The sequence below is a fragment of the Micropterus salmoides genome, unplaced genomic scaffold (genome assembly GCF_014851395.1).
Source record: "Micropterus salmoides isolate LMB-PRFRI ecotype aquatic unplaced genomic scaffold, ASM1485139v1 Ms_hic_scaffold_17, whole genome shotgun sequence".
Taxonomy (NCBI): Eukaryota; Metazoa; Chordata; class Actinopteri; order Centrarchiformes; family Centrarchidae; genus Micropterus; species Micropterus salmoides.
Window position 1 is genome coordinate 33099227 of NW_024040817.1, and position 23508 is coordinate 33122734.

A 23508-nucleotide genomic window follows, 5' to 3' on the forward strand; every position below is an offset into this window, starting at 1 on the left:
AGTATTCAGCCTCCCTGAGTCAATACTTTTGCAGCGAATAACGTCTTTTGGGGGATGTCTCTACCGGCGTAAACGGAGCAGAATACTTCTGCACGCCACACTTCAGATTTTTATTTGTGAATGTTTTAAAACCATGTATCCTTTTCCTTCCGCATTACAATTATGCGCTACTTTGTGTTGGTGTATCACATGAAGTCCCAATAAAATACATTTACGTTTGGGGTTATAACATGAATAAACGTGGAAAAGTTCAAGGGGTATGAAAACTTTTGCAAGCTGCTGTATGAAACGTTGCAATTTGGGGATCTTGACCCAAATATGTTACTCGCCATCAGTGAAAATGTACTCGCTGCCTGCAATAAAGTGCATGTGTGTAGACGGACTGTTTGATCTGCTTTTCTTTTTGCACAAACAAGACTCAAGCTAAATAAAAATAAAAAAAAAAAGGTTTAATTGGGGATGTTATTGTTACAAAGAGGGAGTAAAAACCAAACAAAGGGAAAGTAAAAACAGAACAATAAAAACTGACAAATGAGAACAGTGGCCGTCAAACGGACCATTTTTCCTGCTGCTCCAACATCGGAACACCATGGAATCCAGCTGAAAGATACGTTTCCCAACATGCACTGTGGAAAGAGAGCAGAACAAGAGTGTTAATGACAAACTACAGGTGCTCGTCATAATTAGAATGTCATCAAAAAGTTGATTTCTTTCAGTAATTCCATTCAAAGAGTGAAACTTGGATATTATATTCATTCATTCATTCCACACAGACTAATATATTTCAAATATTTCATTTAATTGTGATGATTAAAACTGACAATGAAAATCCCAAATTCAGTATCTCCGAAAATTAGAATATTACTTAAGACCAATACAAAAAAAAAGGATTTTTAGAAATGTTGGCCAACTGAAAAATATGAACATGAAAAGTATGAGCATGTACAGCACTCAATACTTAGTTGGGGCTCCTTTTGCCTGAATTACTGCAGCAATGCTGCGTGGCGTGGAGTCGATCAGTCTGTGGCACTGCTCAGGTGTTATGAGAGCCCAGGTTGCTCTGACAGTGGCCTTCAGCTCTTCTGCATTGTTGGGTCTGGCGTATCGCATCTTCCTCTTCACAATACCCCATAGATTTTCTATAGCGTTAAGGTCAGGCCAGTTTGCTGGCCAATTAAGAACAGGGATACCATGTTCCTTAAACCAGGTACTGGTAGCTTTGGCACTGTGTGCAGGTGCCAAGTCCTGTTGGAAAATGAAATCTGCATCTCCATAAAGTTGGTCAGCAGCAGGAAGCATGAAGTGCTCTAAAACTTCCTGGTCAGAGAACATAACTGTGGACCACTCAGCAGCAGTCCAGTCCTTTTTGTCTTTAGCCCAGGCGAGATGCTTCTGACGCTGTGTCTTGTTCAAGAGTGGCTTGACACAAGGAATGCGACAGCTGAAAGCCATGTCTTGCATACGTCTGTGCGTGGTGGTTCTTGAAGCACTGACTCCAGCTGCAGTCCACTCTTTGTGAATCTCACCCACATCTTTGAATGGGTTTTGTTTCACAATCCTCTCCAGGGTGCGGTTATCTCTATTGCTTGTACACTTTTTTCTACCACGTCTTTTCCTTCCCTTCGCCTCTCTATTAATGTGCTTGGACACAGAGCTCTGTGAACAGCCAGCCTCTTTAGCAATGACCTTTTGTGTCTTGCCCTCCTTGTGCAAAGGTGTCAATGGTCGTCTTTTGGACAGCTGTCAAGTCAGTAGTCTTCCCCATGATTGTGTAGCCTACAGAACTAGACTGAGAGACCATTTAAAGGCCTTTGCAGGTGTTTTGAGTTAATTAGCTGATTAGAGTGTGGCACCAGGTGTCTTCAATATTGAACCTTTTCACAATATTCTAATTTTCTGAGATACTGATTTTGGGGTTTTCATTAGTTGTCACTTATAATCATCACAATTAAAAGGAATGAACACTTGAAATATATCAGTCTGTGTGGAATGAATGTATACATTATACAAGTTTCACTTTTTGAATGGAATTACTGAAATAAATCAACTTTTTGATGATATTCTAATTATATGACCAGCACCTGTATATTGTGGTAGAAAAGTATTTGCGTGATTAAATACCACTGAGGTAAGTGGACAAATGTTTTAGGAATTACACATGAATGTTCATTTTGTGTAGCTTTTAATGGAGAAACCATCAACAAACTGGTTTATCCTCTGTGGGTTTGTAACTGACCACTCTAAAAACAAGTTAGATGTGTTTATGGGTTTATGACAAATGCATTTTCACAGAGAAAGCTCAAACTGATGCTTATACTGATGGAACTTGTGTAACATATGTCAATTGCCAAACTTCTAGGTTTGTGGTAACGTGAGGTAACGTGAAGATGCTCCAACCTGAACTCTGCGTCAGTCCTGGGTCTCCATGCTCTCATCCTCTCCATCTCCTCCCTCCTCCAAAGCTTCGTCTTCCTCCTCCTTCCTCTCTGGAGGTTTCTCATAGGCCTTCTCTGATGGAGTGACGATCACGCCATCCCATGTAGACATCTCTGTTGCCAGGTCTACAACAGCACACAGGTCAAAATATAAAAGCAACTGGATGTCAACAAATACACAGGACAGGTCTGAGGCTGCTGCAGATCTATATATTCATCTATTCCTAAACTGTTTAAAAACCTACATTTTTCTGTGGTGATCTGAATGTTTTCAAGGGAACAAAGTATTGGACAGAAGGTTACTTCAGCACTCGGTTTGGCCGTGCTCCATTTTCCATTGCAGATAGTACCCAGAGATAATAGCCCACAATGTAGCTCGTCATAGCGACGCCACACACAACTGCCGCAACGTAATGTTCAATGCGCGCACACACCAGCAGCGTTTCACCATTCCTCAGAATGTAAAGACAGATAAGCGGTATGAAAAACTTCCTGTTGCTGCAGGGATCTGTGTGACTGTCAGACCAGAGGGCTCTGTGAGCGGGCGGCTGGGACAATGGTGTCATTGTCAGTATAACTTTATTTTAACTTTGAGTGAATTCTAGTCATGTTTTGTACAGCCTGTGTTAAATGATTTTATTCCTGTGGCGACTGGGAACTCTGAAGTAGCCTACTGCGCATAACCTGTGTTGTGCTTATTGTTCGGATTCACTGTTATTTTGTCCTATAAAATTCCACTGAAGAAGATATAGTGCTTTAACTTCCCCACAATGTGACAATGGTTGCATTAGGCCTAGCTGTTTTATGCTTATTCAGTTTTCATTATTAACTGTAGGCTATTTGTTATAGACTATTGCTTTTATTTGGTTATTTTATTGGCAACAATGTATTTTAAAAGTTTATTTCTGCATAATGATTTGGAGTATTTTGATCATCAATGTAATCCTAAAGGAGTTATAACATTATGTTGCCTTCTGTCTGCACATTTTTGTTTAGCAATTACAATGTTGTTGAAGTACAAGACAGCAAATTAAAAATCTTAAGCCCCTCAGTGAAGTTCTTCATTTTCCATCGAGATGCTACACTAAGAGAAACCAGCACACTATTATAAAATGATAAACGTAATTTCCCACTCTACACAGATTATTGTTAATACTCATAAAGCTATAACCCATGATTCTATACCAAGAAGACGACCATTTAATGTTCAGCTGTAGACAAACTGGGAAAATATGTAATTAAATCACAATTACTTGTGAAAATATTTGTGATTAAATATGGATATTTTTTGTAAAAAGTTCAGCTATATGTTGAATAATATTAATTTTGTTGCTTTGTGTGTTTTTTATGTGGACATGGCTTCCTTTGCCATTTCCAGCTACAGTTGTTTAGTAAAGTTTGATGCTGTTCTGATGCTTTTGATTTGTTCTCATGTTTTAATTTGCAGCGCCACCCCCCTCTGCCAGTTAAAGTGCCTCTCACTGTCTTTTTAAAATGGTTAACATTTGAATACAAAACATTTATGGCAGCATCAAATATGGGGAACACATATTATCCCAGTTAACAAATTAAGGATGGGAGACTTGAACTTCAAGTTGTCTCTGATATCTACAGTGGGTACGGAAAGTATTCAGACCCCTTTAAATTTTTCACTCTTCGTTTCATTGCAGCCATTTTCTCAAAATCAAAAAAGTTCATTTTATTTCTCAGTAATGTACACTCAGCACCCCATCTTGACAGAAAAAACAGAAATGGAGAAATTTTTGCAAATTTATTAAAAAAGAAAAACTGAAATATCACATGGTCATAAGTATTCAGACCCTTTGCTCAGTATTTAGCAGAAGCACCCTTTTGATCTAATACAGCCATGAGTCGTTTTGGGAAAGATGCAACAAGTTTTTCACATCTGGATTTGGGTATCCTCTGCCATTCCTCCTTGCAGATCCTCTCCAGTTCTGTCAGGTTGGATGGTAAATGTTGGTGGACAGCCATTTTCAGGTCTCTCCAGAGATGCTCAATTGGGTTTAAGTCAGGGCTCTGGCTGGGCCATTCAAGAACAGCCACGGAGTTGTTGTGAAGCCACTCCTTCGTTATTTTAGCGGTGTGCTTAGGGTCATTGTCTTGTTGGAAGGTAAACCTTCGGCCCAGTCTGAGGTCCAGAGCACTCTGGAAAAGGTTTTCGTCCAGGATATCCCTGTACTTGGCCACATTCATCTTTCCCTCGATTGCAACCAGTCGTCCTGTCCCTGCAGCTGAAAAACACCCCCACAGCATGATGCTGCCACCACCATGCTTCACTGTTGAGACTGTATTGGACAGGTGATGAGCAGTGCCTGGTTTTCTCCACACATACCGCTTAGAATTAAGGCCAAAAAGTTCTATCTTGGTCTCATCAGACCAGAGGATCTTATTTATCACCATCTTGGAGTCCTTCAGGTGTTTTTTAGCAAACTCCGTGCGGGCTTTCATGTGTCTTGCACTGAGGAGAGGCTTCCGTCGGGCCACTCTGCCATAAAGCCCCGACTGGTGGATTGCTGCAGTGATGGTTGACTTACTACAACTTTCTCCCATCTCCCGACTGCATCTCTGGAGCTCAGCCACAGTGACCTTTGGGTTCTTCTTTACCTCTCTCACCAAGGCTCTTCTCCCCCGATAGCTCAGTTTGGCCGGACGGCCAGCTCTAGGAAGGGTTCTGGTCGTCCCAAACGTCTTCCATTTGAGGATTATGGAGGCCACTGTGCTCTTAGGAACCTTAAGTGCAGCAGAAATTTTTTTGTAACCTTGGCCAGATCTGTGCCTTGCCACAATTCTGTCTCTGAGCTCTTCAGGCAGTTCCTTTGACCTCATGATTCTCATTTGCTCTGACATGCACTGTGAGCTGTAAGGTCTTATATATAGACAGGTGTGTGGCTTTCCTAATCAAGTCCAATCAGTATAATCAAACACAGCTGGACTCAAATGAAGGTGTAGAACCATCTCAAGGATGATCAGAAGAAATAGACAGCACCTGAGTTAAATATGAGTGTCACGGCAAAGGGTCTGAATACTTATGACCATGTGATATTTCAGTTTTTCTTTTTTAATAAATTTGCAAAAATTTCTCCATTTCTGTTTTTTTCTGTCAAGATGGGGTGCTGAGTGTACATTACTGAGAAATAAAATGAACTTTTTTGATTTTTGGAAAATGGCTGCAATGAAACAAAGAGTGAAAAATTTAAAGGGGTCTGAATACTTTCCGTACCCACTGTATAATGCAACAATGTAGCATTTCATGGCCTATAGGCTAGTCAATTAAATTCCAAATATTAGTTATATTTTTAAAGTTATAGCTATACTCTATTAACAAATAAATGTAAAAAAACCCAAACGTAATATTTAAATAGGTAAACCCCACAAGTAATTGAGTTTTTACAGCCTAATAAAAGACAAGGTCCAACGCTAACAAAGTTTCTGGTAGATTTCATATTAACTGAACAAAACGTAATACAACCTTGTTCATAACATTTTGACATCGTATTAATTTTTAATGCGAGTTTTACAGGCCCTTGTCTTATTAGAATAGGCCTTGTGCTGAGTGTTTAACCATGTGATGTGTATGTGGGCATGGCGGTATGTTTGGTTTGTGAGATTGAGTGTGATGTAGTTTTAGTGTATAAACAAGTTCAAAGCAGACCAACAGAAACCGTGATAGCTGCCATTGACTTGGCTCCGTATTTGTATAGCGCCCTTCTAGTCTTTTCGACCACTCAAAGCCTAAGTGCTCCAACAGAAACTAACATTCACATACACTGGCGGAACAGCCGGCAGGGGCAATTCAGGGTTCAGTATCTTGCCCAGCAATTCTGCTATTGATGTTCATGAAAAGTTTTTGTATAAGCAATTGTATACTTATTTGGGATAGTCTATGCTATTGCAAAGGTATTAGCAGCATTTTTGAGGTTGTACATAATCATGTGTTCCTCCAGGGCAACAGCGACATCCACAATTTCTTTTGCCAGTAACTCTCGCTTCCTTCAAACTTCCTCTGAAGGCCAATGTTCACTCCTGATGAGCCTGATTTTAAGGCGTGTTGCAGCCTCCTCAGCACCAGTACTTCCCACATCAATGCCCATCTTTGTAAATGTAAATGCTCCGTACTTGTATAGCGCCTTTCTAGTCTTTTCGACCACTCAAAGCGCTTTTACACTACATCTGCATTCACCAGTTAGATACATTCATACACTGAGCCTAAGTGCTGAAACAGAAACTAACATTCACACTCATCCATACACTGGTGGAACAGCCGCCAGGGGCAATTCGGGGTTCAGTATCTTGCCCAAGGACACTTCGACACGCAACCAGGGGGAGCCGCCGACCTTCCGATTAACGGCCAACCCGTTCTACCTCCTGAACCACAGCCGCCCCGCTAGTAGATTTGTGGAATCTACTAGCCATTTATCTGCTATACAGCTCAGACAGCTGAGGTGGATAAATTGAAACCCAGAATTTGATCCGACATGGATAGAACAGACCACCTATGACAACTATGAACATGTAATACTGTGATTATAATACAATCAATGACAATCTCTTCCTTATCTAGTAGTGTTAGCCAGTGTTGTTAAGCAGTTGATAATAATCACTACATGGATGTGAGCTTCAGCTGCATCAGGAGCATTTTAATATAAAGAAAAGTAGAATAAGATGCCACATAAATCCATCCCAATATGATTGAATATGTCCCTGATGGGTAGGTCTCTCAGCTAAAAATAAACTGTTGGTAAAAAGGTGAATACTTATCCTATGACTGACAAAAGCCATGTGTTTCTCCCAGTGTGACAGGAAATAATCATACAAATGTGTTTTGCTAGGCAACAGTCATGTAGACATACAGCCAATGCAACTCTGCAGCAAACCACTAGAAAACAATCTACCACAAAACCATTTCAGTCCACAACAAACAACATAATCTAGCATGAATTTCAAGTTCAAAAGTAAAAGCATTATCATAAAAGCAACAATCATAATAAATGAGCCAAACAGCAGCTAAAAAAACCAATTTAAATCAGTTCAGCCACAATAAAACAATACAGACTGCACTATACTGCAATTTCACAAAAAATGTGAACCTTGGTCAAACCCGTTTAAAGATCCTTATTTTACAACCGTAAATGTTTTGGGATTGGGAAGGGAATATATTGAACATATTTCTAGGTATTTTTCACGCTTCCTTGTGGTTTGATTTACAAAAGAACCTTTTAAAATTTTCATACTTGACATACTAACAAAGCTAAAGTACTGTTTGTACAAACTTCTCAGCTGACATAACTTACATAATCAAGTTGATTAATGTCTTGGATAAATATTATATCCATATAAGATTCTTAAAAGATTACCCTAGTTTTATATTTGTGTAAAATGTATTCTTGTACTTTCAAGTATTTTTACAGCAACACTTGGAACAAGACCAATCAGCAGTCTGCCGTGTTTTCACGTTTTTGTATCGCCTCAGCCCGCTTGGAACCTCGACAGAGGTGATATGAAAAAAAGTACCTGGGGGCAGGTACAACTATTCCACAAAGGAAAACCAAACAAAAGGCGAGTAGAGTCGGTACTATGCAGTGGAAAAGGGGCTTTTGAGTGTCCTTCATTCCAGTTTAGCTTAAAAGGGATCATTTCACAGCCAGTAGCGGGGAGAAGCAATGATTACAGTGCAATGCACATATGGGCAAGTACTTGAAAAAGACTTAAAGCAATCAGAAACTCTTTACAGTTTGATATACAGAGACACAAGTTCTGCAGACCTTTGGCTGATCGCCAAGTTTTACAAAATTAAAATATATGGGGCACTTAATGACACTAATGTAAGAAAGTCAAGATGCATTTGCTGTCTTTTCGTCAGACTTATAAGGCTGTGTCCCCGCCAGGTCTGATGTCTGCCTGACATGCGCACATTCTTCTTTTAGAAATAGCAGTTTGTGTATAGGAAAAGGTGTATGCATGTTTTTTGTTTATAGTGGCAAGGAAGAAATGCTAGTGTGTTCAATGCTGTTTTATGAACTGTGCCAGCATTACCCCAGAAAGCCAGATCGCTATGTGAAAGCACACATGGTTTGCTGGATTACTGCGAGATCTCTGTAAGAAAGCGGCCAGAGACTCATTAACTCTTTGTTGATCAGTTTGACAGTTGTCCTGATTCTGTGTGAGACTCTGTAACACACACACACACACACACACACACACAGATCAGTCATAACATTCTGACCACTGACAGGTGAAGTGAATAACACTGATTATCGCACACCTGTAAGTGGGTGGGATATATTAGATAGCAAGTGAACATAGTGTCCACAAAGTTGATGTGTCAGAAGCAGGACAAATGGGCATGCATAAGGATTTGACTTCAACAAGGGCCAAACTGGACGACTGGGTCATGGTAGCGAGATAATCAGTGTTATTCACTTCACCAGTCAGTGGTCAGAATGTTATGGCTGTGTGCGTATATGCACACAAAGGTGAATATAGTAACGATCTCAATAACTATTCCTCTCAGAACAGTCTATCTTAAGTCAGTCTTGTTTTAGAGCCACTGGTGGTGATGCTGCAGAATTTGCCAAGGTATCCTCAATGACAGCGATTCCCATAGGCAGACCCAGGGCCCTGGCTGGGTAGGGGCCCCGATACAGGGCCGTGAATGTTGTCACTTACTCGTAGACACGACCACACAAGAAAATTGCATGCAGTTAACAACCATCGTAAGACACACTCAGTGCAGCCATTCTTTTCAAATGAAACAGTCCCTTCACTCCTGGTTTCAATAAACCACCACAGGAATGACAATTACCACTAAAAAACACTGTATTTTAAGCAGACACCTTTAAAAAAAAAACAAAGTGGTAACTTTTGTATTTCAAACAAATGGGACACTTATTAACAAATTTCAACAAAACTCCCTTCACCGCCTTGCATCAAGGGAATTCAGAGGGACGGACTTAGGCTGCTATATATCAGCCCGGACTTGCACAGGCGGCCTATGAGCCGTGGTTTAGTTCAGTCCTCAACTTCCGCTGGAAGCCGAACTGTTTCAGCAGCGGAGCGTGCAGCCTTCCCATGTCAATGATTTGTTTTTAATGTATCCATTTTGTGCTTCTACGACCTTCTTCACAGCTCTGTGACCCGCTTTCGTTCAGTCATCTGCAGATCCCACAGGAAGCATTTCAGAATAAGAGCATTTTGCCTGCCTGATTTTGCTGACACGTTTAGATTTTGTTGATTTGGAGATGAGTGCTTGCTTTTTGTGCTTCTACTAAGATTAAGTAGGCTATGTAGTTAAATTGTTTCTTTTTTTGTCTGTTTTAACTGTGTTTATGGTTGGATATACGATCGTGGGTCTGCACAGGGTATTTTATTTCAAAAATGGCTGCGTATTCCTGGTCAACGTGCATATAATCAATAACTTAAGTTTAGGCACATACTCTGATGGTTGTGGTAAAGGTAATTGGCTTCGGGGTGCTGTCAAGAGTAAGCCAGCCAGCTAGCTGGCAGTATCAAAGTAAACAAGTGTCCTAGAAATGCAGTTCCGGTCCTAGGATTGCGGTCCTGAAACTGCAGCCTCCTGTTCTGCAGCTAGATAGTACTCCTCCAGAGAGGAGCGGAGAGACAATACTCTCACACCTCTCCCTCACTCCCTCAGGCTGAGCCACCACTTTCAAATCCTCATATGGATCCTCTTTTTGGATGTTTTGAAACTTTCTTTGGTGTCATGAAAAAACCCTGGCCCAACACAACACCATAATCCCCCTTCCACCAAACTTTACACAATGCAGTGAGGCAAGTACTGTTCTCCTGGCAACCGCCAAACCCAGTCTTGTCCATCGGATTACCAGACAGAGCTCTGCATTGCACTTGGTGATATAAGGCTTGGATGCAGCTGCTCGGCCATGGAAGCCCATTCCATGAAGCTCTATGCACTGTTCTTGAGCTAATCCAAAGGTCACATGACGCAGTATCGCAGCGTTACTTGGATTAGTACCTGTAATATTACTTTTCTGGATATAGTAATCCCTTACGCTACTAGAAACGGAGTACCGTGTTACTGGCCAACACTGATCATGAGATCATAGCGATGAGTTTTCTAACCCCCCGCTGTATATGAAAACCTGTCTATACTCTTCAGATTGAAGAATGAGATGATCTTACAGCTGGCATCTCCCTCGAGGCCAAGGATCTTCCTGTAACCTCCGTGTGAGAGCACCCTCACCAGTGTCTGAGCTGTGAAACACACCATGTCCTGCACAAACACACAAACTGTTATTATCACACTGTCAGCAGGTTCATGCAACACTTTGATTTAGAAAATAAACTCAGAACTGAAGCCCTCAAACAGCTGCTGTGATCCATGCTGAGTTTGAGGACGTGTGCTACTGCCTGCTACATCATTATAAACAGAAGTTGGACGCCCCCAATTCCACACAACAGCAGTAACGAGGAGTACAGATTTTATCGCCTGCAGTAAAGAGACTGGACCAGACCCACCTGCTGTTCCAGAGTCATGACTGTGTGCACTCTGAAGTTTCCACTCTCACAGGGATCGGTGATGCCCACAGAGCCGGGCAGAAAGAGTCCAGCAGCCAGCATCTGTAGGCAGCGCCTTCAAAAGACACAAGTCCAATAAAAGCTTAGAGACACTGACTCACCTACAGTGACTGTATCCGAATGAACAGTGAAGGGAATGAATGAGGTGAGTGAGCACCAACCTGTAAGCAACATTCAGGGACAGCGGCTGCCTAGACGGGTTGTTCATCACTGCAGAGTGGCCCTGAACACAACAGACACCAGCCTCACCATTATGACCTCAGCACTGGTGGTGTACATATACCTATACACAATACCTACCAGGGTTGGGCGATATGTTCAAATTTTCCAAGCCAACAACTGCTGATGCTAGTGTATCCAGCAGATGGGTGTGCAATGTCAAGAAAGCAACTTTTCTTAAATCTCTTTTCCTTCTCCTCCTTTTCTTCCGTTTGGTGGAAATAAACCCTCAATTCACAGAGTTAGAAGTGAAAACGTTCTGGCTAGTTTTCCCCCGCTGCTGAATGAGTCGTCTGTGTCACTCGTTCTTCAGAGGCAGACCCTCAAATTGGCAATTAAAATTACAACAATTGCAGAAAAAGTGCAGATGGACTTAACCATTCCCTTTAGCCAACATTGTTGTCCGCCCAACCCTAATCCTTACCCATTTACCATGTCAGGGCTGCAGTCACAGATTTGTTTTTTAATCTGGCTGTGTTGTCTGGTCCAGTCGGGACTCGGGCAATGTGAAGTGGCAGAATTGTGGTCTTACCAGCAGGTCCAGGATCCAGGGAGTGAGGGGTTCAAAACCAGGGAAGCGCAGCCTCAGGTCCTTCAGCAAGCGGATGAGCACTTTCACCCTGAAGGTTATACACATGAAATCATCCAACAAATGTTTAGGTGGGCGTCTTCTGTACCAATCAGCTCTGTTAATAGAAACCAGTGGGCTACAAGGAGTTCAAGGAGGCTTTCTCACATTGACTGAGAGGCGTTCTCCTCAAACCAGCGGGCGTGGCGGATGGCAGCGAGGGCACTCTGCAGCACCTTGATGTCCACTGAAGAAACAAAAAAATTGGTTTTCCAAGCATCTCCTTCTGGATTTGAATCAGGGAACTGGTGTATTTTGTTTTCACAGTCTAATAAAACACGTCGAATGAATGCAGTGGAATGTTAATGAGACATTAATGCATGTATTGTAAACATCCCAAATTTTGACATGGTACTGTCCACAAGATGTAGGCAAGTGTGGAAAAAGACAGACTTCTTTCAAAAGTATACATGTTCATAAGTTATATTTATCAATTAACAAAATGCGAAGTGAATAAACAGAAGAAAAATCTAAATCAAATCAATATTTGGTGTGACCACAGTTTTGTATTTATTTCTCCAGAGTCTGAATATTCTAGTCAACATGTGCACCAAATTTAGTTGTGACAGTTCAAAAACTTAATTTATGTAAAAAGGGCCCCATCCTCACAAACTGAATAACTATTTTTTAAATCACTAATGCACTAGTGCCTTCAGTACTTGGCCCCTTATAGGCCACTAACACATGAAATATAACCATTAGAACTGGTGGATTCAACTACCCATACAAAGAAAGTTTGTTTCACCATTTAAATAGAACAAACTGTATCCCGGACAGTGGGGACAGATGACAGTAAATGGGGGGACGAACGCAACAAAGGTGTGTGTGTCTTGACACATGTAAGCTCATACAGTGCAGCTCAGGGTCCAGCTTGCGCAGGTTGGGAGGGACGGTGGTGATGAGGATCTTGACGGTAGCATCAGCTGAACTGATCTCAAAGCCTGTCTCATTGGTCAGCATGGACAGCACTGAAACCAGCAGACAGAGGCACAGTCAAAAGCATTACTTTAGCAATGTTACATTATCATTTGATTGGGGGCCACATCAATTATTGATCTCTAAAACCTTGAGAATTACAAAGCACAAGACACCCCACAACTAATTTACAATTATAAACCAAACACTTTTGTTTTTGCCCCCATTCATCATGGGCTATACTCAAAGATCTAAGACTTTCTCTATGTACACAAAACCCTATTTCTCTCAAATATTGTTCCCAAATCTGTCAAAATCTGTGTTAGTGAGCACTTCTCCTTTGCCGAGACAATCCATCCACCTCACAGGTGTGGCATATCAAGATGCTGATCAGACAGCATGGGGATTGCACAGGTGTGCCTTAGGCTGGCCACAATAAAAGGCCACTTGAAAATGTGCAGTTTCACTGTATTGAGGGGGTCAGGAAACCAGTCAGTATCTGGTGTGACCACCATTTGCCTCAACACATCTCCTTCACATAGAGTCAGGGGTTATTTTTAGGGGTGAAATAGGCCTTTTGTGTACATAGAGAAAATCTTAAATCTTTGAGTTCAGCTCATGATGAATGGGGGCAAAAATTAAAGTGTTGCCTTTATAATTGTGTTCAGTATAGATCACTGAATTAGAACGAGTACATTGTTTAAATCCTGAATTAAATGAAACTAATTAATCAAAATTGCTGCATCAATAAAACTCAATTCTTTACTGCTGATGGTCCAGCTGAACCTCATTAAACATCTGCTAGATACACTGGTCACAGTGGGTATTAGATTCCTTATAGCGCAGATCTATTTATCAGTTTTTCTTGAGGCAGTGAACAACAGTCCCTTAGTGTTACCTTCAGTAGGGTCCTGCGTGCGAAGGGTCTCCACTACTTTGTTGCCTAGAGCAGCAACTGCCTCCACTGTAGAAGGAAAGAAAGTCCTCATCCAACAGTTCACAAATTCAATTATAAAAAGGCTCTGAAAGAAGTGCTCCTTACTGTAAAATGAACAGACAGACATTTATTGTTCTGTCAGCCCGACGTTGGACTGATCCACAGGGACATTTAATGTAATAAATAGGCACAATTCACAAAGAAAAGGTGCAGCCATTCACAACGACTCAAGGCAGTGGGGGTACTGTAAAAAACCTAAATACATGTGCAGTGCGTCTGAAAGCTGGAATCAAATGTCTGGTCAGATTAGGGTTGGGTATTGTAAACCAGTATCAAAACCTGTACCCTTAAAGTGATACCAATACCAACAGAGTACCTTGCATAAATGCCACCTGTTTAAGCTATAGTAGTTGATTGGTAGCCTATTATTAGACACCAACACACCGTTGGTTCCTCTGATTTTTATTCTTCTTCCTCCTCGGAAATGCATTTTTCATTGTCTAAGGATAATTGAACCCTGATGAAAATTTGCACATGCGTCAGACCTGGTGAAAATTGCAGTGTTCTGTAGTGATTGGGCCTGGCCCCTAAACAAACGCTATGTTTTGGACAGGTTCTTTGATCTTCATGATATTTGGTGGGATTATCACTCTTTTTACAAAGCCCACATTTCTGCTTTTTTACTGAGATTTGGCTCAACAGGAAGTCAGCCATTTTGTGCTAGTTATTCAAGTTATTTGAGGCCTTTGGGATGCTCGAAGAGCCACGAAACTTTGCAGCCAGTCTTGAACTGGTAATGTTTCGATTTGATGTCATTTTGAGGGTTGCACATTGGCTCTATAGCGCCCCCTAAAGCCTTTTAAGCTGTCACATGGCTAAGGATAGTCGAACCCTCACGAGACTTGGGCGTGGTTTTGGAAAATTGTCTCAATAGTGCCCCCTACAAAATTTCAAAGCAGCCCTTGCCGTACGTTTTACATAGCTGTACGAAATGTTAGAGACCAACGTAAGAAACCAACGTATCATCTCTAGACTTAAATATAAGTCTCTTGGAGCCATACCCTAAACCCAAGAGGAAGCCGGCTATTTTGAATTATTAACAAAATTCTATCCCGTTTACACTCTCCGTACTTTAACAAACTCCTTATAGAGCTTTAACTTGTTAGACTTTAAATGTAGGCAGCGCGATATTAAGATCCTTGGGATGTTAAATTGAAGGGGTTTTTTTGATTGATCAAATGGTGTGTCCATGGCATTGAAGTTTCGCTATGAAAAGTAAAGTAGTATGTAAATGGTCATGAACATGGTCAAATCTGTCCCATTATTCAAATGTGTGAGTTCCGCCCTGAAGACGTCTACATGCCAATATCCTGTCAGTCATAGCAGAGTACGGTCTAGACCTGCTCTTTTATGAAAAGCGCTGTGAGATAACTGTTGTTGTGATTTGGCGCTATATAAATAAAATTGAATTGAATAGCAGCTTTAATGTGTTCCCTCAAGCAGGTTGACCAAATCCATTTTAAAAGGTTCTGCAGGAAAGCCTTAACTCCCTGATGATGTTGTGTTTTAGAAGACATACTTTATTATTGTTGTTTAATGTGCTGTTAAGCTTGTGAGTTTTCTTCAAACTCAATTGCTGTAGCAAGGAATTATTTACTGCAAAATAGGAAGCTGTTTTTATTTTTTTAAGGGGCTAAGGAAGCTTGAGGCAGATGCATAAACTTTAAAGTTAAAATAAGCCTCATGAAGCTACACAGACAGTATCTGTCTGTCTGTCATGCAACATGTTTGGTGGTAATTGTTTTAGGATGGTAGCTCAGTTCCAGCATAGAAAGAAGCCAGAAAAATCCTGACACAGACACAATAAACCATTTAAAAACAACACAAAGAAAACACTTAGAAGTGAGAATATAATTTATAATGAATATATGTGGTATCAAATGTACTGTTCAGCTAAATGATTGATGTACTAGTGCAAGTGAGTACAGTCCATGTCTAGTGCATTCAGGTCAGTATGAGGTCTTTTGTGGGGGGGTCTAGTGGGGGTTTTAAATGTTCTGGCTGATGTAGGAAAGAGCTGGTTTTCAAATTAGTTGGTTTGGTTAGGCATACAACGCCTTCCAGAATGGAGACGCTGGAAGAGGTGATGGGCTGGATGGGAGAGGTCCTTGGTTATTTTAGCTGCCCAGTTGAAGGTGCACTTTATGTACAATGAGTTGACTAGAGGGAGGTCACAATCACACTGGAGGTTTTAGTGACAATCTGCTCCAGTCTGTTCTTGTTGAGACTGTCTGAGCTGTTCAGTCTTTGCTGGGTCTTTTTGATGATTTGATTGCTGTTTATATTCCTTTTCAGATTGTTACTGATGAAGGTGTTAAGGAATTTAAAGCAGTCTGTCGGGGTTATTGATTGCTCAGACATATGAACCGGGGCCTTGATGTTTGTCCCCATTTGAAGTCTACAGCTATATCCATACCTCGAGCTGAATCTCGTGGTATAGGCCACTCCCATTTACACCTAGACTAAAGTTTGTAGAGGAAATTTTGATCCGACAACAAATTTCGCAATTATAGACTAACAAATGTTTGCGAAAAACGCTAAAAATAGGAAATGATGTCATATCTTCGCTTTGGAATGGCCGATCAACACCAAATTTGGAGCATTAATGTGGAACAACCCACTGAGGGCCTGTGCAAAATTTGGTGCCAATAGGTGGCGCAATTTAATTTGAAAATATTGTTCCTCTGTAACCACAACTCACATTGACATGAAACCAGAGCAAAATTGTTCAACATGGTCCCTTTACTACAGGCACTTAAGTTAACCCAAATATGCCCATAGTTGGCGCTGTTATTGCACATAAAAGACGTTAAAATATCCTATTTATTTACATGCATTTTATATCTATAACTCCGATCAGCACAAAACTTTGCACAGACCATCTCTGGACCAAGCTGACGAAAGTTTGTAGGGTGAATTTTGATCCGACAAAAAATGTCCCAATTACAACACAACAAATATTTGCGAAAACGCTAAAAACAGCAAGTATAACATATCTCAGGCATGGAAAGGCTGATCAACACAAACCTTGAGGACCTTATGTGGCATGCCCCCCTGAGGGGCTGTGCAAAATTTGGTACTGTTAGCCCCTAGTTGGCGCTATTCAAAAAAATCCCATTGACTTCCATGCATTTTAGATCTCCACAACCACAACTCCGATTGATACCAAATTTGAGGCAATTGTTCCCTATGGGGCCCTGATCACACATGACAATTTTGGTGCAGTTCGGCCAACAGGTGGCTGAAATCTCTCACCAAATCCCATTCATTCCTATGGCATTTTCAAAGGCAGGACGTTTTGCCTCTGTTTGGAACGGCCCATCAACACCAAACGTGGGGACCTTATGCAGCACGACGGTGGGGAGCCCGGGCCGGCTCGCGCCGGGAGGCTTGGACCCCGCTTACAACTGCTAGCAGTTCTAGTTTTTTTTCTTGTTTGCGCATGCAAGCCTATTTTATACAGTTTATGGTGCAGAAACATAAGGAAAAAAAGGCGTGCTCTTCACTTTCTTTTGGTGTGATTTTTGCGTGTTGGCTGCAAGCAAAACCATTCAATGTGTCATTATTTGCCACAATCTGGTTACAAAAAGTATCGACTGAAGTACTGGTTTAGCTGGAGACGTTTTGATTCTACTTGATGCTGGGCTGTTTCGGTCGATACCATAAAAAGGTATCAAGTAGCGATCCCCACCTCTAGGTCAGATGTTTCGTCTAGCTTCATGAGATGATCGCCAACTGAAATCCTAATTTTACCAGTTTTATATTTTTTATTTAGGCAAATTTGTACGTTTTTTTTTTTTTTAAATGGAGAAAGGGTCTTACTGTATTTCGCAAAGGCACTGAACAAAAGTATAATTTTGGTACTGAAACTCAGGTATGGTATCAGCTGGGGTATCTATTTTTTATACCTTCCTGACATTTCACCATGGAAAGCATTCATTGCAAATGTCTGGATTTATAGAATATAGAAGAATATTAAATGCGTAAAAACGTGCAGATTTACACACCTCTGTGTGTGTGTGTCTCTCTCTCTCTCCCTCTCCCTCTTAAAAGGAAGTTTTTCCTTGCCTCTGTCGCCTAGTGCTACTCTTGGTGGGAACTATTGGGCTTCTGTAAATAGCATCACAGAGTACGGTCTAGACCTGCTCTTTTATGAAAAGCGCTTTGAGATAACTGTTGTTGTGATTTGGCGCTATATAAATAAAATTGAATTGAAACAATTAATCGTTCAGTCCTAGAATGACCATAGACGGATTTGGAAACTTTCTTTTAAACAGCTACAGTTTGGTTTATTACATTGACAGCATCTTCAATTTAAGCAGATGACATTACTTTCTACTGATTACTCACGTGTAGGGAGGATCTTCAGGATTACAACCAGGTCAGCAACATTGTGTCCTGTTGTCATGGTGCCCTTCTTGTAAGAGCCCACCTGACGCACTTCTTCAATTTGCTATGAAGAGACACAGGTACAACATCATTAACAAGCAATGTACTAATACTGCGTAGTTCATTGTCCACAGGCTTCACATTACTGATTTTGAAGAATTCACAGACGTGGCCAACTAGAAATGAAAAATCCTAGTCTGCAAATATTTACACTGACCTATGATTTTACCCAAAATTGTTTTTTTTGTTTGTCACATTCAATATTTTTTTCAAATAATGCTATATAGTTTTCTACATATTTAAACATTCCTGATATTGTTTCAGTTCACATTGATACATTGTTAAACTGGGAGGTTGAGATGTTCTGGCAAAATGGTTGATCCAATCTTATTTGTCACATACATCAGTACAAGTACAATGTGTACTGACATGGTACATTGCACACAGTGATCTGAACTCCAATAACGTGCTCATCACAGTAGTGTTGGGCTGATGGACAATGCCATCGTCACGACCCATTGGACATTACTGAGCCGTCGTGATTGTGAAGCCCCGGCCCCCCCCAGCAAAGAAAATCTCAAATTTTCACATTATACCACTCTGTGACCAGTCCTGAATCATCCCTTAGTTATGCTGCTATAGGCCTAGACTGCCGGGGGGTGTTTCTGGCTCTAGAGCTGTGGAGTCTGGATCTGTGGCTGCGGGTCACCTGCTGCCCCCGTGTTCCTGCACGACACCCTCTGCTGCAACGACTATTGTTACTAGTCCTATTGTTATTATAATCATTAACATTACAATTGTTATCAATAACACTACTATAAATATCTGTACCATTTTTCATTTAGTCTATAGCAACATCACCTTTACTGTCTGTACCTCGGTGTGTGTGTCTCTCTCCCTCTCCCTCTCCCCCCCCCCCTCTTAAAAGGAAGTTTTTCCTTGCCTCTGTCGCCTAGTGCTGCTCTTGGTGGGAACTGTTGGGCTTCTGTAAATAACATCACAGAGTACGGTCTAGATCTGCTCTTTTATGAAAAGCGCTGAGATAACTTTTGTGATTTGGCGCTATATAAATAAAATTGAACTGAATTGTGAAAGCAGGTTTTAATGACCACAAACATTCGTATTATTGTTTTCCATATTGTCATCCGTATTATGCTTTCCACCTGCCTCGGAATTCTATTCTACCTACACCTCAGGTAAACACCCCGGCTTGCCCCGCCTCTCTCTGTCTGTCCCCCCCGGTCTGCTCCATTTTCTCCATCAGCAGTATGTTTTATAAAGTCGCCTAAAAGACTGAGAACTCGTCTTTTTTCCGTATATTTCCACCCAACCCTACACAGAGTCATGTAGGGTGTTAGATGAATGTGCAGTGACTCACCACTTCAAAGTTGCCAGGTGCAACAATCAGGTTGTCGATGACATTGTTGATCTTTGTGACCAGGGACAAGATGGAGGACTAAATGCAGGAAGAGACCAATGAACAGGGGTTTCTGACAGTGAACATGAATAAAAAACTGCTTGAAGAGAACAAAACAAAAATTGGTGACAGGGTGTTCTTGATCAATCAATCAATCAATGTAGGTCTGTGGACCAACCTGCTCTGCAGGCGTGGGGCTCAGGTCGTGGTTTCTACTCAGCAGACACTCGCTGAAAGCTGCCTCATCAGGTGCAGGTTTCACTCTGGGGAAGGCCATCTCACACTGATAAAACAACAGTCGTCATCAGTATACACAATACTGCTGTCCCGTAATTGCTCTGCTTTACTAGCCTACTCACACTAGTAGACTACCATGGTAGTTTTATTAAGGGAATGTGGTCTCCTGAAAACAGGTCACACACAGTTATTTTTACTCACCACATAAAAATCAAATGGGATGTGTGGGACAAATGGACGGTACCTAAACAGGAATGATGAAAACAGCAAGAGTTCATAGTTTTGAAATAATGACACAATGTCACTAATGCTGGCAGTACTTCTAACATTGAGTTGCTGAAAATAAATCAAAACATAAATCAACAACATAAGGAAGTAATAAAATAAGGAGGAGAACCCCCCCCCCAGCATTTTATACTTAATAGTTACTTAATTGTTTTTTCATATGGATTTTAGTACCACATGCAAATGCTTGACTAATTAAAAAGCTTGTTCTTTAATTAGACCCTGGTTTCTTTGGAGGTCTACGCCGTTTTAAACTCGTGATGCCTTAAAAGCGTTAAAGAAAATAAGCGAATAGCAGCTCGGTGGCTTACTCACCCCTGGACTAGTCCTCCACGGGACCCGAAGCGGCCTCCCCGGCCCCTGCCGCGGTCCCCTCTGGACACAAACACAGTGATATATCAAAGAGCTCACATACATTTTCTCGTTAAAGCTAACGAGTAAAGGTGCCGTGAAGACTAAAGCCACTTCTAATCCCACTGCGAACACGTCTCTAACGCATCGTAACGCTAGTCATTTATTTCTTCACCTAATTGATCTTATGCTAACGTGTTATATGTCAGCTAACGCTAGCCACCTGGATTGTTGAAACATGAACCTGTGTAAATGTACAAAATCCTCCTCAGCTCATAAACCATACCATTAGCACACCCCACGGCAACGATACGCTTGGCATAATGAACAACGCTAAAGGAACTGGCTAATGTTATCTTGTTATAATGTTAGCCAGTAGCTGTAGCAAGCGCTCAAACAATGCACGCCCGCCGCTAACGCGCTAGGTTTCAACACAGGAGCTAGCGGCTACAATCAACACATTACTTGCATAGACTGTAAGCAAAATCGTTTATAATGTTAATTCTAATTACCTCATTGCGTACGTCGTTTTGATTATTTAATGCGAAAATCCTAGGAGAACTGTTCACCGGCTCCGATTGCGACTGGTGCTGCTTTCTGGTCTTCTTCTTCTTTTTTTCCGGCAGTCTCGGCACTGTTTTAGTGCATTGCTGCCTCCCACCGGTATAGTATCGCCATTAAAGCTTTGTTACCTAAGAGCTATATCTTGCGATATAGACCTGTGGATTTAAGGTAGTTTATTAATTCCGTATATCTCTCCTTTTGATGTACCCGTCACTTAGCAGTGTTCTGATGGAAAATACCGCCACCCAATGTCATCAAAGCAGATAAGGAATCTGTACTTAATATAACCTTGTCCAAGCCCCCTTCCTCCACCCACCACATTGCCCACAATAATGCAACTAATTCTGCAGTGAATATTGAAATCCCGTCAGTCATTCTTCTACACTGAGAGATTTGAACATGAGGAACATACAAGCCAAATCTCATTCTTTTATGGGTCTCTTGACCCATCTGTATATGCACTTCTTTAGTCCTTCTTCCTGGTCTTCTTCTTCTCCTTTGAGCTTTTCTTCTTAGTTAATGGCGGATTGCAAACAACTTTTAAGTGCATCCCGCCACCTACTGTACTGGAGTGTGTAACATCATATCACTCAGCTATCAACCTCAATAAGGTGCTCTCATATTCTGTTCACCAACCCAGTGTCTTTAATAAATTTAAATAATGCCTTCCTGGTGATTTTTATACCCCTTTCTTCTCCTTCTGTTCCCAATACCCCCATCAGATTCCATTCCCGCCCTGCTTCCTGAACCCTATCTTGAAATATCTGTCTTTCCAACTCAAACAATATGCAGTGCAAAATGTTCAACATTTTCTTTAACCCCACAGTTTTCACATTTTTCACTATTCCTTTTCCCCAATAAAAACAAGGTGCCATTCAGTCCTGTGTGATCTACTCTTAGTCTTGTCATAATAATTTCCTCCCGCCTGCTCCTTTCGCTATAATTTTTATTACTGACAGACTTTTGTATTTTAAAGTAACTCCTTCCTTTCCTGTCTTCCTCCCACCATTTCTGCCATATTTCAGTACCTTTCTTCTTAATGGCTGTTTTTCCTTCTCCTTTTCCTAGAGGTATTTGAACTGTTATTTCCTTTTGTAATGCCTCTTTTGCTAGTTTGTCTGCAATCTCATTTCCATTTACTCCCTCATGAGCTGGCACCCAGCAAAACTGAACATTTATCCCTCCCCAATGTAATCTCAACAAGCTGTGAAACATTTCTATCAGTAGGTCTTCTCTGACAGATGTCATTGACTGAATGCTTTTATATATATAATAATAACTGCTAAGAAGTCTGTGCATAATATCACCCTATCAGGTCTGACCTCTTCAACCCACTGTAATGCTATAATGACGTATATACGAATAGCCTATCTGATAATCGTTTTGAGATATTTATTTTGAATTCTGGTATATGTATTCCAATTCCCACACATTCCTGTTTGTTTTTAGATCCATCTGTATAGATTTTTAGATAATTATGGAAACTGTTTCTCAGATAGCTGCTAGTCCGTATTCCCACTTCCTCTATTCCCCATCCTCTTTTCTTTTCCAGTATACTAAAATCTGTTTTTACGTCTGGATAGAGCCAAGGTGGAATGTTACTGACTGGATTGGGTGTGGTGAAATCTAATGCTTCCATTCCGTATTCCCTGACTCTCTTTTCCCCCGTCCATCCAAACCCATGCCCCCGAAATTTGAAATATTCCCAACAATCCTTTGTTATCTCCTTTGCAGGGTTTTCTTTCCCACTTCCTTTCAATCTGACCCAATATGCTAGTTTCTCTCTTCTTAACTCCAGTGGTGTCTCTCCAGCTTCTATGAGTATTGTGTTGATGGGAGTTGTCTTAATGGCTCCAATGCATATCCGTAAGGCTCTGTATTGTAATTTATTAACTTTTTCCAATGTTGTTTTTGCTGCTGCATCATATACTATGCAACCATAATCTATTGATGACCTCATGCATGCTCTATATATGTCAATTAGTGACTGTTTATCTGCACTCCAGTCGCATCCTGCCACCGCTCTTAGTAAATTAATAACTTGTTTGCATTTAGTTTCCAATTGCTTTATGTGTATTTTCCATGTGTACTTACTATCAAACCACAATCCCAAATACTTAAATTAATTTACTTTTTCCATTGGCTGCTGATATAGAAAAAGCTTTTCTACATGACACTTTCGCTTGTTTGTGAACACCATATAACAGGATTTGCTTGTTGATATTTTAAATCCCCACTTGAATGACCACTTCTCTACTTTCCCTATTGCTTTCCTAATGTTCTCAAACACATATGTCTCATTTCTTCCTCTCATCCATATGGCCCCATCATCTGCATATCAACGCTGATTTGATGTGTCCATCTAAATCTGAAAATATATCATTAATCATAATGTTGAATAATATAGGGCTAATTGCGCTCCCCTGGGGAATGCCATTATTTACCTTAAACTCTGTAGAAATTTCTGATCCAACCTTTACTCTAATTTTCTTATCTG

General features: G+C 40.9%; 1 protein-coding gene across 1 annotated transcript; it reads right to left on the reverse strand.

The window, feature by feature from the left end:
* Positions 1–428: 428 nt before the first annotated feature.
* Positions 429–21119, reverse strand: ilf2 (interleukin enhancer binding factor 2). Its single transcript, XM_038724454.1, has 15 exons — positions 20960–21119; positions 20412–20471; positions 20013–20055; positions 19753–19857; positions 19536–19613; positions 18119–18221; positions 13670–13735; positions 12708–12824; positions 11965–12043; positions 11761–11848; positions 11171–11232; positions 10950–11064; positions 10614–10704; positions 2398–2561; positions 429–626 (listed from the first exon to the last, which is right to left on the reverse strand). Exons 1-14 carry the CDS (start codon positions 20962–20964, stop codon positions 2410–2412), a joined length of 1164 nt encoding a protein of 387 aa, XP_038580382.1. The 5' UTR covers positions 20965–21119; the 3' UTR covers positions 429–626; positions 2398–2409.
* Between the last annotated feature and the right edge of the window lie 2389 nt (positions 21120–23508).